This window comes from Vanellus vanellus (assembly GCF_965231255.1).
Source record: "Vanellus vanellus genome assembly, chromosome: 20".
In the NCBI taxonomy this organism is placed as follows: Eukaryota; Metazoa; Chordata; class Aves; order Charadriiformes; family Charadriidae; genus Vanellus; species Vanellus vanellus.
Genome location: NC_138925.1, coordinates 5,385,250 through 5,398,231, shown reverse-complemented (window position 1 = coordinate 5,398,231; position 12,982 = coordinate 5,385,250). Strand labels below are relative to the sequence as shown.

General features: G+C 39.8%; 1 protein-coding gene across 1 annotated transcript in view; it reads right to left on the bottom strand.

The window, feature by feature from the left end:
- Positions 1 to 228: 228 nt before the first annotated feature.
- The window catches only part of CTNNBIP1 (catenin beta interacting protein 1), a 33,727-nt gene continuing 20,973 nt past the window's right edge, over positions 229 to 12,982 (bottom strand). Inside the window, exon 4 of the mRNA XM_082493549.1 lies at positions 229 to 2,504. Within this exon, the coding sequence (XP_082349675.1) occupies positions 2,446 to 2,504 (59 nt within the window). The 3' untranslated portion in view covers positions 229 to 2,445. The remainder of the gene's footprint in view (positions 2,505 to 12,982) is intronic.

The following is a 12,982-nucleotide window of genomic DNA, read 5'->3' as shown; positions in this document are numbered from 1 at the left end:
TCTCAAGACACTACATCTCCTCCAGTTTCTGAATCCCAAATCATGTTGTTATACAACACATTGCCATTTCTCAATATATCCTTCTCAACATAGTACTCAAGACTCCGAGTTTGGAGTCTACATGGAAGTCTTCCACAAAGGTGAGGCAGGTATTTTCCATTTGGTGGTTTAACAGTATAATAAATCGATAAGAAACAAGAGCAGCTATTAAAAACTGTATTTCCCCCCCCCAACAGTTACATTTTTAGTGAAAAGAGTAAACCACAAACACTTCACTTTTCTCCTTGAAAAGATTTAACAGCTCAGAAATGCCATAGATACACACGGAGGATGCATGATAGCTTGACAAGGACAGGCCACCACAACCCAGCCCATTCATTCCAGCCAGCAGCCAGAAACACACATATCCCCTTAAATTAACCCTTTAAGGGCTGCCCCCCCTTTGCACCAAAATTAACATTAAAGTGCCTCTTAGGCAACCTGGTCAAAATTTAAAGAATCTTTTGGGCTTATTCCTGGTTTATTTTAATAAAGAAGTTTCTTATCCAGCCCCAGCAAACAGGTAAGAGATTGAATTTCACATTGAACTTTACAAAGCTGCAACTGAATCAAAAAGATATTTTTCACAATCCGATGTACAGTTGTTCTCATTACACAGTATATATTTTCTCAAGATAACTTCCCTCCTTGTGCCCAGAAGTCCGTTCTTCCTTTTGCATACGTTCCATGATTTCTCTCAAGCTTCTTCCCCGTTTTGAGACCATAACAGCAGCCTGTCATCATAATTTCTTGCCATGAAAACGGTCATGTTGTCACAGCCAGATTCTGGAATTGTTACTTCAAATAATTAACCACCATACAAAAAGAACCAGGAACGAGTAAATGGAGTTCTGCTTTAATAAGATTTTTGAAACATCTTAAAGTCAGTGCAACCCACAGGAAAATCTAGAAGTATTGTAAAAATGACCTGCACATATCAAAGCAAATGAAGTGCTAGGTTTTAGGCAGCAGTGCTAGAAATTTTATGCGCAGATTCCTAAGAGTCAGTGCACTTCAGGAATTTCACTGCAGGTTTGTCAGTCTGTAAATGTGTGGGTGTGTGTTTTAAGGCCCTGCAACTAACAGAGTAAGTCTGAGTGTTACCTGTACACTCGCTACTGGACAGCTTAACGCGGCGCCACTGCCTCTTGGAACAGCGCCTAAAGAAAATGGTATTATCTTAGGATTCAGATAATCTCTGTATCACCAAACAGTTGCAAGGAGCCAAACCACATGCAGTTTTTCAAGTGACTAGAAACTTAGTTTATTAAAGCCCAGTGCAAGTTGGATTTATGTTAACGAGCATTAATTTTCCTTATGTGAGAGCTAGTCTTGTGCAGCAATTAAAGGGTTAAAGTGGAACTATATGTAGTATTTTAAAACAAGTTCACATATTCTCTATACAAATTTGGCAAATTCGTGTCACAGCCATAGATCTCACTCTTGCAATTCCTGCAAAATATCTACAGCTCCTCTGTCAGAAGCAAAGAGAGAAGCCACCTGGACAGCCAGGTCTACCAGGAGTTCATAGCACAGCCCACACGGCAGCACAGAACGGCTGGTCATCTCCATGTTCCAGCTGAGACAGGTAGGCTTACTGAACTAAATATGCTTTCGACACATGCTCCCAAAGGAGCCCGAGGCCACAGAGCAGATGAGTATGGAAAAACTGATTGCATCAGAAACACTGCAGCCAATAGGAAATCAAAAACATGATTTCAAAGCCAATCAAAAAAACCAAAACCAACCCAAAAAAGCAAGCATTTATATGTGTGTAGATGTAATAAATATTGCAAAGCACATTTGTCTTTTCCCCCCAAGTCAGTAAGTATAAAGAAACAACCAATGCACCAAAAACATCAGCTTTCTGCAATGAAAATGTCGAAGTCAGCAAAATACCTGCAAGCCAACTGAAGAGAAAGCATTTGCATTGTCAACCAATCACAAGTTGCTTCCAGTTCTACGCAGCCAAATCAAACCCTCTTCAAATTCACAAGTTTGACCTAAATAAGCACCACAGCATGAAAAGCTTCTTTAGAAGTAGGATGTCAATAGACTTTCTTTAAAATATAAAATAAAATGCAAGGTAAAAGGTTTTCATTGGTCAAGTTTGAAAAACTGTCTTCCTTTAGCCAATCACAGTCTGTCCCTTTGAGCCAATCAAAAATACACCTTTAGGTTTGTCCTTAATTAACACAGCCCAGCTGAGTAGCAAAAACTTACAGGAATAGATGGCTGTGAGATGCATTCTGAGGGTTGAGCAAAGGGAAACAAAATTACAAAGGAGAAGGAATACCAAGGAACAATTAGGGTGGGCAAAGGAACTTATTAATGCTCAGCCATCCTCCTCTATCTTCAGGAATCTCACTGTCCTCTCCAGTTCTGTGTTGTTCAGGTATCCCGTAGTTACTGTCTTCTGTCTTCTGTCTCTGATCTGGAAAATGCCATCACAACATCCTCAGCACCTGCAATAACAACGGATACAGGAAAACGTGTGCCACAATTACTTCCTTTCAAGAACAGTGGGTAAGAAGTAGCACCCAAACTGTCATTCTACACATCCATGAAATCAATAGGACAGGAAAAAGAGGACAGAAAGTGTTCTGTGTTTTCTTATTTTTCTGGGACTGGAACCTGAAGTGGTCTAAACATCTCAACAGTAGATTCAAAACGTTCCTTTGCAAGCTTAAGGAAATCAGTTTGTTTTTAAAGAAAACCAAGAATTCCTTCCTTTCACGTATTTCTAAGAAGTAAGACTTAACAAATAAATTAATAGGATTGTCACCACACGCATGTAGAGATAATCTTTTCTTCTGGTTTCATTGCCCTGTAAACTCTGGCACTGCATAAGAGACTTATTGAGCTTCTCTGAAGTATGAGGAACTCAACTGTTCAATAAAATTTGTACTGCTCTATGCAGTACTGTCCTTTTTAAGTGACATTTAAATGTTCTTTACTTTATCTTTACATCTAGATATTCGTTACCCTTTGCTTTTAAGAATAAAAATTGTTTTAACAGGCCAGCTGAAAGGTTTTTGCCTCCTCCCCCACCCCACTAAAAAAATCACTTAAACACCCTTTATAAACTAACATGTCTTGAAAACGTTCCATTCTCTAATGGAAGTGCAGTATTTTCTTTCAAACTGAAGGCCTCCATTTGCCCAGCGAACAGATACAGCTTTGCTAAGTAATGCTTTTATCCCTACCCTGAAGAAATCTTTTCCAGCAGAATTCAGTGTGTAGACATTCTCAGTTATTGGATTTTTTTTTTTCTTCAATTGAGGCTATCAACTGTGTATAATTACCATCAAAATGCACGTCCCTTAAGCACAGAAAGATGTTATTGCCTTCGTATAACCATCTCCAAGTCTTTACAAACTTGTGTGGTCTTTCAAGTGGGCATTTATAGTAGAAAGACCTGAATGGCTTGAGAATCATGTCTGATACAGGCTTGTAAAGAACATTACAGACTGAGCTCTCATTCTTCAAAAAGATACCTTGTGATCCTCAGAAAAAAAAAAACCAAACAGCTCTCTGGACTTCCAAACTATCAAGCATGGCCCAACAGGCACTTAAAGAGTAATGTCTTCAGGACAATATGGAAATAAAAATACATCATACAGTAGTGTCAAAGCAGTGGTTTAAATCAGTATCTCCAGTCTAGACAAGAACTGGAAAACAACCTTGAAGGGCTGAGTGCAATATTTTTAATTTCTGCTAAAAATGCGATCCCTCAGAAAGTCAGATAAAAGTAAATGCTTCTTTCATCTGTAGATGCTCTAACAGCATTTATCTAACTGATTAGAAAATACGATGAATCCTCCAGTCACTGTCTATATAATTTCTAAAAATTATTTCCTCCATTCAAATGATCCTAAGTGTTTAAGTGCAACAGATTACTCACAATGACCATTTTGGCCTTCATTAATTAATTCAGCCAGCTTGGGATAATTTTGCTTAATAAGTTTTTCTTCAAAGCTTCTATTAAAAGATTAGACAACAAATTAGGAAATGCCAAGAGCGCAGCAACTGCCTGTCCCATTCAGATCAGCGCTACAGAACCGGATGGAGCATCAGGGTGTAAAAATTCTCCAGCATTTTACTTCAAGCATATAAAGAAGCAGATTTCAGCTTTGTGCCCCAAGCAACTTCTGCCTATGCACCTGCATAGAAGGTAAAAGATGACTGATAAAAACTCATCTGTTGTATGAATTCCATTTTTCAGTTATCTAATTTGCTCTTTAGTTGCAATATAGAAGGAAAAGGGGCCAAAAAAAGGGGAGCAGAGAAGGTTGTAAATTCCCCTTGCTAATATCCTTTAAAAATAAAACAATGCTTATGAAATGCAACTACATTTATTTTTATACACTTCACAATTTCTTTGTTATATGTACTCAAAGGAGGAAATATTAAGGACCAAGCAGTAGTTTGTTTTTCGTACGTACGACCCATATCTTATAGAACTACATCAAAAACTGCTCTGATGCTCCCTCTTGCCAATGCTCAGAAGCCCTGCAGTCATCTCCCTTTTCATCTCCTCCACAAACTGGTTTTTTCCTTGATCAAAACATAAATGATATATAGCACTAGGATCCAGCTCTGAATTAACAAGTTGCCATGTTAATTTAAAAAAAAAAAAAAAAAAATGCCGAAGAGCTACTGCCCTCTACAAAAAGAAGGATTTTATTTGCAAGGATTCTGAAAAACAAGTCTACACTAAAAAGAGGAGGGAGTAAGGACACTTAGAAGCACTAACAAAGCAAGTGCACATAAAGCACAACCTGCGCCAGTGTTTTACATGCCCCCCCTTAAAGCCGAGGAGGCTTTGCTATGAGAGCGTGGAGCAGCTGGAGTAGCCTGGCAACCGCAAAATCACAGATGACGTCACATCAGCACATGAGATGAGCTGGATTACTTAACAGATGTTGATTGTTTTCCTGGGGTCTCCTCTTTCTACAGTCTAAATATGGGAAAAAAATTCTTACAAGCATCCTTACAAGTTCCACGCAGAAAAAGGAAATTTAATTCCAGAGAATCATGCAACCCCACAAACACACAGGTCGATATTTCTGCCCGTCCCGAACAATTCCGGCTCTCGGCACTGCTCCTCTGCACAGCCCACCCTGCCGAGCACGCAGCCCTTTAAAACACATGATGGGCAGAAATAGCTTTCGGTACAAAGAATGACAGGAATTCTGCAGTTCATTTTTTGACTCTCACAATTCAAACAGCTATTGCTGAAGAGCAGGTTCACACTCGGCTAGCTCCTGGTCTCGTTTTCTAGGCCCACCCGGCACAGCTTCAATACCAGTGTCACTGTCAATATGCGCTTCTGATAACTCTCCATTTGCCTGGACTTTGAATAGGAAGAGAGAAGGGACAATTTCCTATTCTTTTGAATAGGAAGAGAGAAGGGAAAATTTCCTCTTCCTTTGAATAGGAAAAGAGAAGGAAACACAGCTCGTCAATACAACAGGAAAACAGAGAAAGCCAAATTTTAGAACAGTGTTCTATTTGGAGGAAAAAGCAAGAGTACAATAAAGAATACAGCGTAAAAACGTGGAAAATGCTTGAATACTCATAGGTATTACTGAATTACTATTACATGGATCCTAAAGGAAGAAGTAGAACAGTGGATGGAAAATGGGTTTAGAATTCAAGGTTTCTTAGTGTGCAGTACCCTTGTTTTATCATCTATGTAAATATGATAATTACAGTTTTAAAGTTACCTGAATTCATGAACAAAGTGCTTATGTCTCTGGGTTTTTTTATCTTGACAGCATCAAAAAGCACCCTCCCTCTCTGATGTTCTTTAGCACTTTGTAATACATAGTTTGCCATATGGTACTTTTCAAATTAAGATGGGCAATCAGTACAAGAACCAAGGTGGGTAAACAGTTTGTTAAGGAAAGATTATGAATTCTGTTTAAAAGGATAATCATTGGGCTGAAAAGGAGATTATGACTGCATTTCCTCAATGGTTGGCCTTTGCACCAATTTTACTTAATACTTTCATAAATGATCCTGGAACAGAAAAGTAGTCATATATTAATGAAATCTGATGGCAATACAAAGTTAGAAAGTTCAGCCAAAACACCAGGGAGCAGCAAAACAGTACACAGGAATGACCAGGATAGCAGCAAAGACCAGAGGTGGCTAAAGGGGTTTAGCTATTCATTTTAGAAAGGAAGAAAAAAAAAAAAAAAAAGATCAAGATTAGAAGTGATATATTTCTATGTCCAATGGTAGTTTTAAACAAGATTAGTAAAGAATGGATTTTAAACACAATTCTCAAGAGCTTTATTTCCTGCTCCCTCCTTAGTTCCTTTTGTTATTTGGTAGAACCACCAATGTCTTCATTTGCAGGAATTGCGTGCAAGCCATCATTTGCAAGAGCCTCAGGCTCAGCATTTGCAAGAGCCTTTAAAAAGACAATTTGATCTATCAAGTAAAAGATAATAATACCTTCAAGGTAGACAAGTAAGTGGGTGGCAAACCCGTGGGCACAACACCCAACAGAACAACATCTTGCAGTAAAGACTCAAACCTATGCCAACTTCTTTTATTCCCACATTAAAGATCCAATTTTATCCTTAGTGAGGTGATGCATTACTACAAAAAGGAAGACATCCTTTGTCCAAACAACAGCAGCCATGTAGAAAGTTCTTGCAGGCTATCAAATCTGATGCTAGCATCCAGTTATGACTACAGGACCACCTACTTCACACTAAAACCGATGGTTCCCAGCCAATGCCAGCCCAGTCACTTTCAAAACATGAGTCGCCACCCTCTGGGTATGGCAACTTGTGGCCTTATTTTATATTCACTAACAAAAGCGAGAGTTCATTATTCAGCACGTCTCCATTCCTCACCAGCACTGTGACTCTTGACTGGGAAATAAAAGGCAACAGTATTTCCCAGATCATAGAACGGTTAGAGTTGGAGGGGACCTTGAAGATCATCTAGTATCGGCACCAGTTTGTTCAGGGGACTTGCAAAAAGGGAAGATATCTTCACGTCTGTAAGCCAAGTAGTTAGCTATATTATAACAATGCCACAACCTCTTGAAGGGCCGTTAAGTCCTACTGGTTTTAGCTGAGCATTTCAATGATCTGAAAACAGAATGGAAACTTCTCTGCTGAACTGGAGTAAGGGTAAAAGTGCAGTATGCAAAAGAAAGGGATGCTCTCCCCAGTGCTTTCAACCTTCCAGAAGCCACTTGTGGAACGTGATTGTTTCTGAAGATATCCTGTTGCAAAAAAAATCCTGGGTGACATTTGTCCAGAAAAAGGTCATCCACATCCACATTTCTCAGCACAAAAGCAGGTTTTGTCCAAGTCCAGTCCTACAACCCAAGCTATCCAGAGCTAAATGAAACCAATCTAAGTCGTCTGCTCATTAAGCAATTCTACAGCCGCCTGTGCTCGTACACAAACACAAACATTTCCAGAGAACAGAGCAGGGGTTTCTATGTGGTGAAAGGAAAGCAGGGATTAAAGTACTAGTGAATAGAGCTTCTGCTGCAGTCCCACTTGGCTCCCAAAACGGATGTTTTCTTTCTAATCAAGTGAAAAAAAATTTAAAAAGCAGAGCACAGGTTATAAAGTTAAGCTGCACGTTGCCAGCAGCCTGCAACTAAGACAATAGGACGGTGAACCATGTTTACTTTTAGCACATCCTTCGCTGAGCTCTGCACTTCCAGTAATTAATGTATAGAACAATGAAAAAGGCACACTTATACCCGACCTTCTACCTTCTATACATACAACTCCTCTCTCCACAGCCTTCCCTTTTCTGGGCACACATTTCTACAGCAAAATAGAGACTTACATATACCAAACAAAATATTCCCCGTCTTCTTTGACAAGCAAAGCATTAATTGCCACAAACTTTCAGACATGCAAATACTTCTCCCACTTCTTCTGCCTTACACTTTCCCACCCTCATCCTTCCTAGAAATTAACAATAATTAACTGGTAGGCCTATGTCCTGTCTCAAAAAGCAATAGTGACAGTCTTACTCCATCAACTTTCAAAAAAATCCTGCTGCAATTACATTCTAATTGCAGTTGTTTGGATTGCTGACTTTAGTAGTTCTTTTATACCACTTGGCCTTCAGTCTTAGCAAGCCAAGATGATCTGAACGACAAGTGACTTTACCACACAGTGGTAAAGACTGCAGATTGCCACCGAGCTCAGCACATGCAACTGCTAATCACCTAAGTTTCAGAAAATTTCACCAAGATGACAGAAGCTAATGCTTTCCACAGCAGGTACTCAGCTACAGTGACATCAGGGCAGTAGGATACAAGCCGGATTAAAACCACACTACCTTAACACAAAGGAAGACGCTAACCGAAGCATCTAACAGCTGCTATTTCCAAGGGTTCTTTGAATGATGAATAGATACATAAACCCAATTTGTTTGTAGTCACCTGCAAAATTAATTAAACCCAAAAAGCCTTTAGAGATCAGAAGGTTAAGCCTATCATGAGCATCTGAAGGTTGCCAAATTAAAAGAAAATTCTTTACTTCCCTCAGGATCTTTGTATACATGCGTTTCTTCAATCACCTTCCAGCAAACTATTCTATTCTATCTTCTAAACATTCACTTTTCTCCGAAATTGCCAGTATTAGTATCCTAGTCTGGCATTCTAAAAATAGAGCATGCACTGCTGAGAGGAGGAGCACATTAAAACAAGCAGTGTGTTCAAAAGAATCTCCACTACTATCTGATATTTCACAAGTACGGTCCCCCTCCTAATTCCACAAGCAGCCCGGGTTCATTTTTAATGCCCTACCATCCAGAGAACGCGTCTAACCTAGCTGAGGCATGTGTTTGCATCTCAGCTTTGCCCTCCCCGAGGGACCAGCTTTCTCCAAGAACCAGCACGACACTCCTGTTGCTATAGGAACACCAGAGCTGTAATCACCAAGGTCTTAGTATAATTCACATACCACGCTTACTAGCTGCACAGCTTCCATTTACAGATTTGCCAGAGCAGCGACTTAAGCAAGCCAAGCACTAGCCTACCATTTAGAAATGTAAGTACTGGGAAACGGGAAATACGGTTGTTACACAGAAGATGCTTCTGTGCATGTAACTTCCCGAGACTTGTATTAAAAACATGGGAGAAAGCCTTAATTTCATCCTTTCAAGCTCAAGAAACCTAATGAGTCTCTGCTGAGTTACTTCTTGCTGCAATGCAGGGAAGACAACTACCATGTTAGTATCTCAAAACAGGTCATGATTACATCCACTCTATAGCGTATACGCTGGTTGAACAGAGATGCTTTTTGGTTCCTCAGTTATTCTTAGAGCCGTAAAAACAAAACAAACAATCCACGGATGTCAGCTAAAAAGCTTGAGTAAAGAAAAATGCCCTATATTTTGCACTTACATATCGGTGTTTACAACATTACAGCAATAATCCAAAAATAAAATGGTTATAATGAAATGTAAGCATGACATTAATGTTTGGTCTCTTAATTAACACTAAATATAAGTATTAAATACTTCAGCCTAGAGTTTTATAACTGTTGTTCAGGGTTACCAAGATCTCATCCGCTCTGCTAGCAGTTCACCTTTCAATGGATAATAAAATATTTTTAATACATCAGATAAGCCTAATAACTGTCATGGATGCAACACGACTGTCTGGATCAGCTGAAGAACAGAACAGGCGATCCGGCCAAAGCATTAATAAAAATAGCTGAAGTATCAAGCTAGGAACAGAATCCAGCCATCTGAATTGCCTATACGTTCCTTGCTCTTGGTGGCCGGTAGCCCATGAAGTAGCACCTCCAGAGAAGCATATCAAAGTCAACACACTGGGGGACTAAGCATTTCCTGAGATTCTGGAGTACACTGAAAAGAAAGGACAAATAGAGCTGGAATTAAAAATAATAATAACAAAAAGACTATTTTAAGACTGCAGTCCATGTTCTGGTTGTTCAAGGTCCCTTCACAGATCCATTGCTCTAATATATGTTTCAGCTATGAACGTAAAGAGCTTAGAACACATTCACTAGAAAGATTTGCACTGATTCCAATTTCCTATCTGCTACAGCACGTTACAGAGCCCTGGACATATGTTATTATTACCTGTTTACACATATTCAGTAATGCAATCAGAGTAACTTTGAGCTTCCTGTTGGGAAAACAAGACTCACTTCAACAGTATATGACGTGGGTGCTTCAAGAGTGAAGGTGTTCCAAATGTATGTTTCAAATGTAAATGGAGATCTGTAAGCAACCCTAAACAACAGTGATTTCCTATGTCTGAACTGATGAATTCCTTTTGAAAGCAAGAAGGAAAATAAAAAGATAAAGAGTTTAATTTCTCCTCTTCTTATAAAAATAAGTACAGACCAAAGGGAAGTGTTAGACTTCAGGCTTGCTTAAAAATTACAGAGGTATTCTAAGATGCTTCTTGATCAAAATTAGCAATTAACTTATATTGCTGATCCCTAAGACAGTAAGCAGAGTATCATGGAGGAATCTGAAATGTCAAAGACATTGTTATTAACAGTGGCTCGCTGAAGGTTTATGGGACAAGCACTTGAATTCAGCAGGGACAAGTAATAAACTTCTCTCTTCAATGCACTGTCACATTACTGCAAATATATATGGACACATAGGTTGCAGTGACTCCCTGTGGTCAGACAGACAGACTCAACAAAGAATCTGACAGATCTTTATCAGAAATCATAGTAGGGAGCACCATACAGTGACAAGCTCAGCAGTCCTACTGCAGGTAATTACTATGAGGCCACCAGCCAGCTGTTCTAAGACAGTATTTCATGGATGCACAACAAAGAAAAGCACAAAAATTGTACTAGAGGCTGTGATACACTTACAAAATTCTAGATCATCCATCCTCTACACTCTCCTTACAAAAAAAAAAAAAACCAAAACAAACGGAACAAAATTTCGCAGGTCTACAACAAAGCTTTTAGAGTGCTAAGGCCAAGAATGTCATTCCCTTTTTTGGAACGAAATGGGGGTATGAAATCAGCTTTCTGTCTTTTGTGTGCCTGCTGGAAGAAAATGACTCTAAAGATAGGTCTGGGACAAGTCAGGCTGAGAGCAATCTGCCCTACTACTGGAAGAAAAGATTGTGAAATCCAGTAACTCTTTGTAAGTTACTCCTTAAATAACACACTTTTTAGTTGCTGTGTAAGGCAAAAAAAATATCCTCCAGAGGAGATTCAATGAAAACAGCAGAAAAGCAGGGAAGAAAATTCCTTTAAGCAATCTTGAAGAACACAAAATATTAAAGTTCCTCGGTGTGTGGACTTGGGATGGGGTTTTCCAGCGCAAGGCAATGCCACCTAGTGGAGACAGCATCTCCCTTAAGATGGCAAATTGGACACCTATGCAATTTGTATTCTCTATTTCCACTACTTTCATAGTCAACTCTTGCTATTTCACCAACACCAGGAGACAGGAAAAGGTACAGACAGACAGCAACGACTGCTGCTGTGTGAGCCACCACACCTAAGAGCAAAGAGTCAGATTACCATAACTGACTGTTAGAAATCCGGAGAGATTTCCAAGGAAACCAAAGTCCTAAGCAAAAAATTAGTTGCTTCTGTCTATGCAGCACACTGCAGTTTCATCTCTCTCCAAAGGAAAAAGTATTTGGCTGGGTTTCCTCATTTTCATTTGTTCTTCATGCTATTCACTACTTAATTTGGAGAGATGGTGTATCTGAATATGAAAAGAACCAACATCCTTTCGCACTTCTCTAAATATTTAACTATTTTCTTTCTTTGTTCTTTTTCCCCCGTACCAAGCAAAATCTTAACAGCTTAATTATAATTTAGGAGGATCAAAGGTACTTTGTGGGGTCAAATCTCCCAGGAAAGACAGCAGTGTCTCAGATCAGATCAAAGCAAGCATCAACAGGGAGGACTTCACTTCCCTATGGTCAAAGCTTTAAGCATTGTCAAGGAATTTAAGAAAGTGATGACAGAGAAATCAGGTAGTGTCTGTTCAAATATGGAACAAAGACAACTTTTTTAACAATGCATGAAGCTCCTACATTTCCTGTATTGCACGATTAGTGAGTCTAGAAGCAGAATAAGTAACTGTTGGTCTCTATTTTGATTACATTTAAAAGTTATGTCAAAATTCAATTTTTTTGAGCCTCCAAAGCCCTCCGCAAAGTGAGAAAAATATAATTGTACAGATAATAAAACCAGACAGTTTAGACAAGAAAGTCAGATCAAGCTGTATAGGAGCACAGCTGTATAAAGTACCTGTGTCCCTTGGCTGGACTTCTAGTTTTATCATACAGAATCACAGAATCACAGAATTATCAGAGTTGGAAGGGACCTCTAGAGATCATCTAGTCCAACTCCCCTGCTAAAGCAGGATTGCCTAGAGCACATTACTCAGGACTGCATCCAGGAGGGTCTTGAAAATTTCCAGGGAAGGGGACTCCACAACCTCCCTGGGCAGCCTGTTCCGGTGCTCTGCCACCCTCACCGTAAAGAAGTGTTTCCGTGTATTTGAACGGAACTTCCTGTGTTCTAACTTGTGCCCATTGCCCCTCGTCCCGTCACTGGGAACCATTGAAAAGAGCCTGGCTCCATCCTCCTTCAACCCACCCTTTAGATACTTGTATGCCATAATAAGGTCTCCCCTCAGCCTTCTCTTCTCCAGGCTAAAGAGTCCCAGCTCTCTCAGCCTTTCCTCATAAGGGAGATGCTCCAAGCCCTTAATCATCTTAGTTGCCCTTCGCTGGACTCGCTCCAGCAGTTCCCTGTCCCTCTTGAACTGGGGAGCCCAAAACTGGACACAGTATTCCAGTTGTGGCCTCACCAGTGCCGAGTAGAGGGGGAGAATGACCTCCCTCGACCTACTGGCCACACTCTTCCCTATGCAGCCCAGGATTCCATTGGCCTTTTTGGCGACAAGGGCACATTGCTGGGCCATG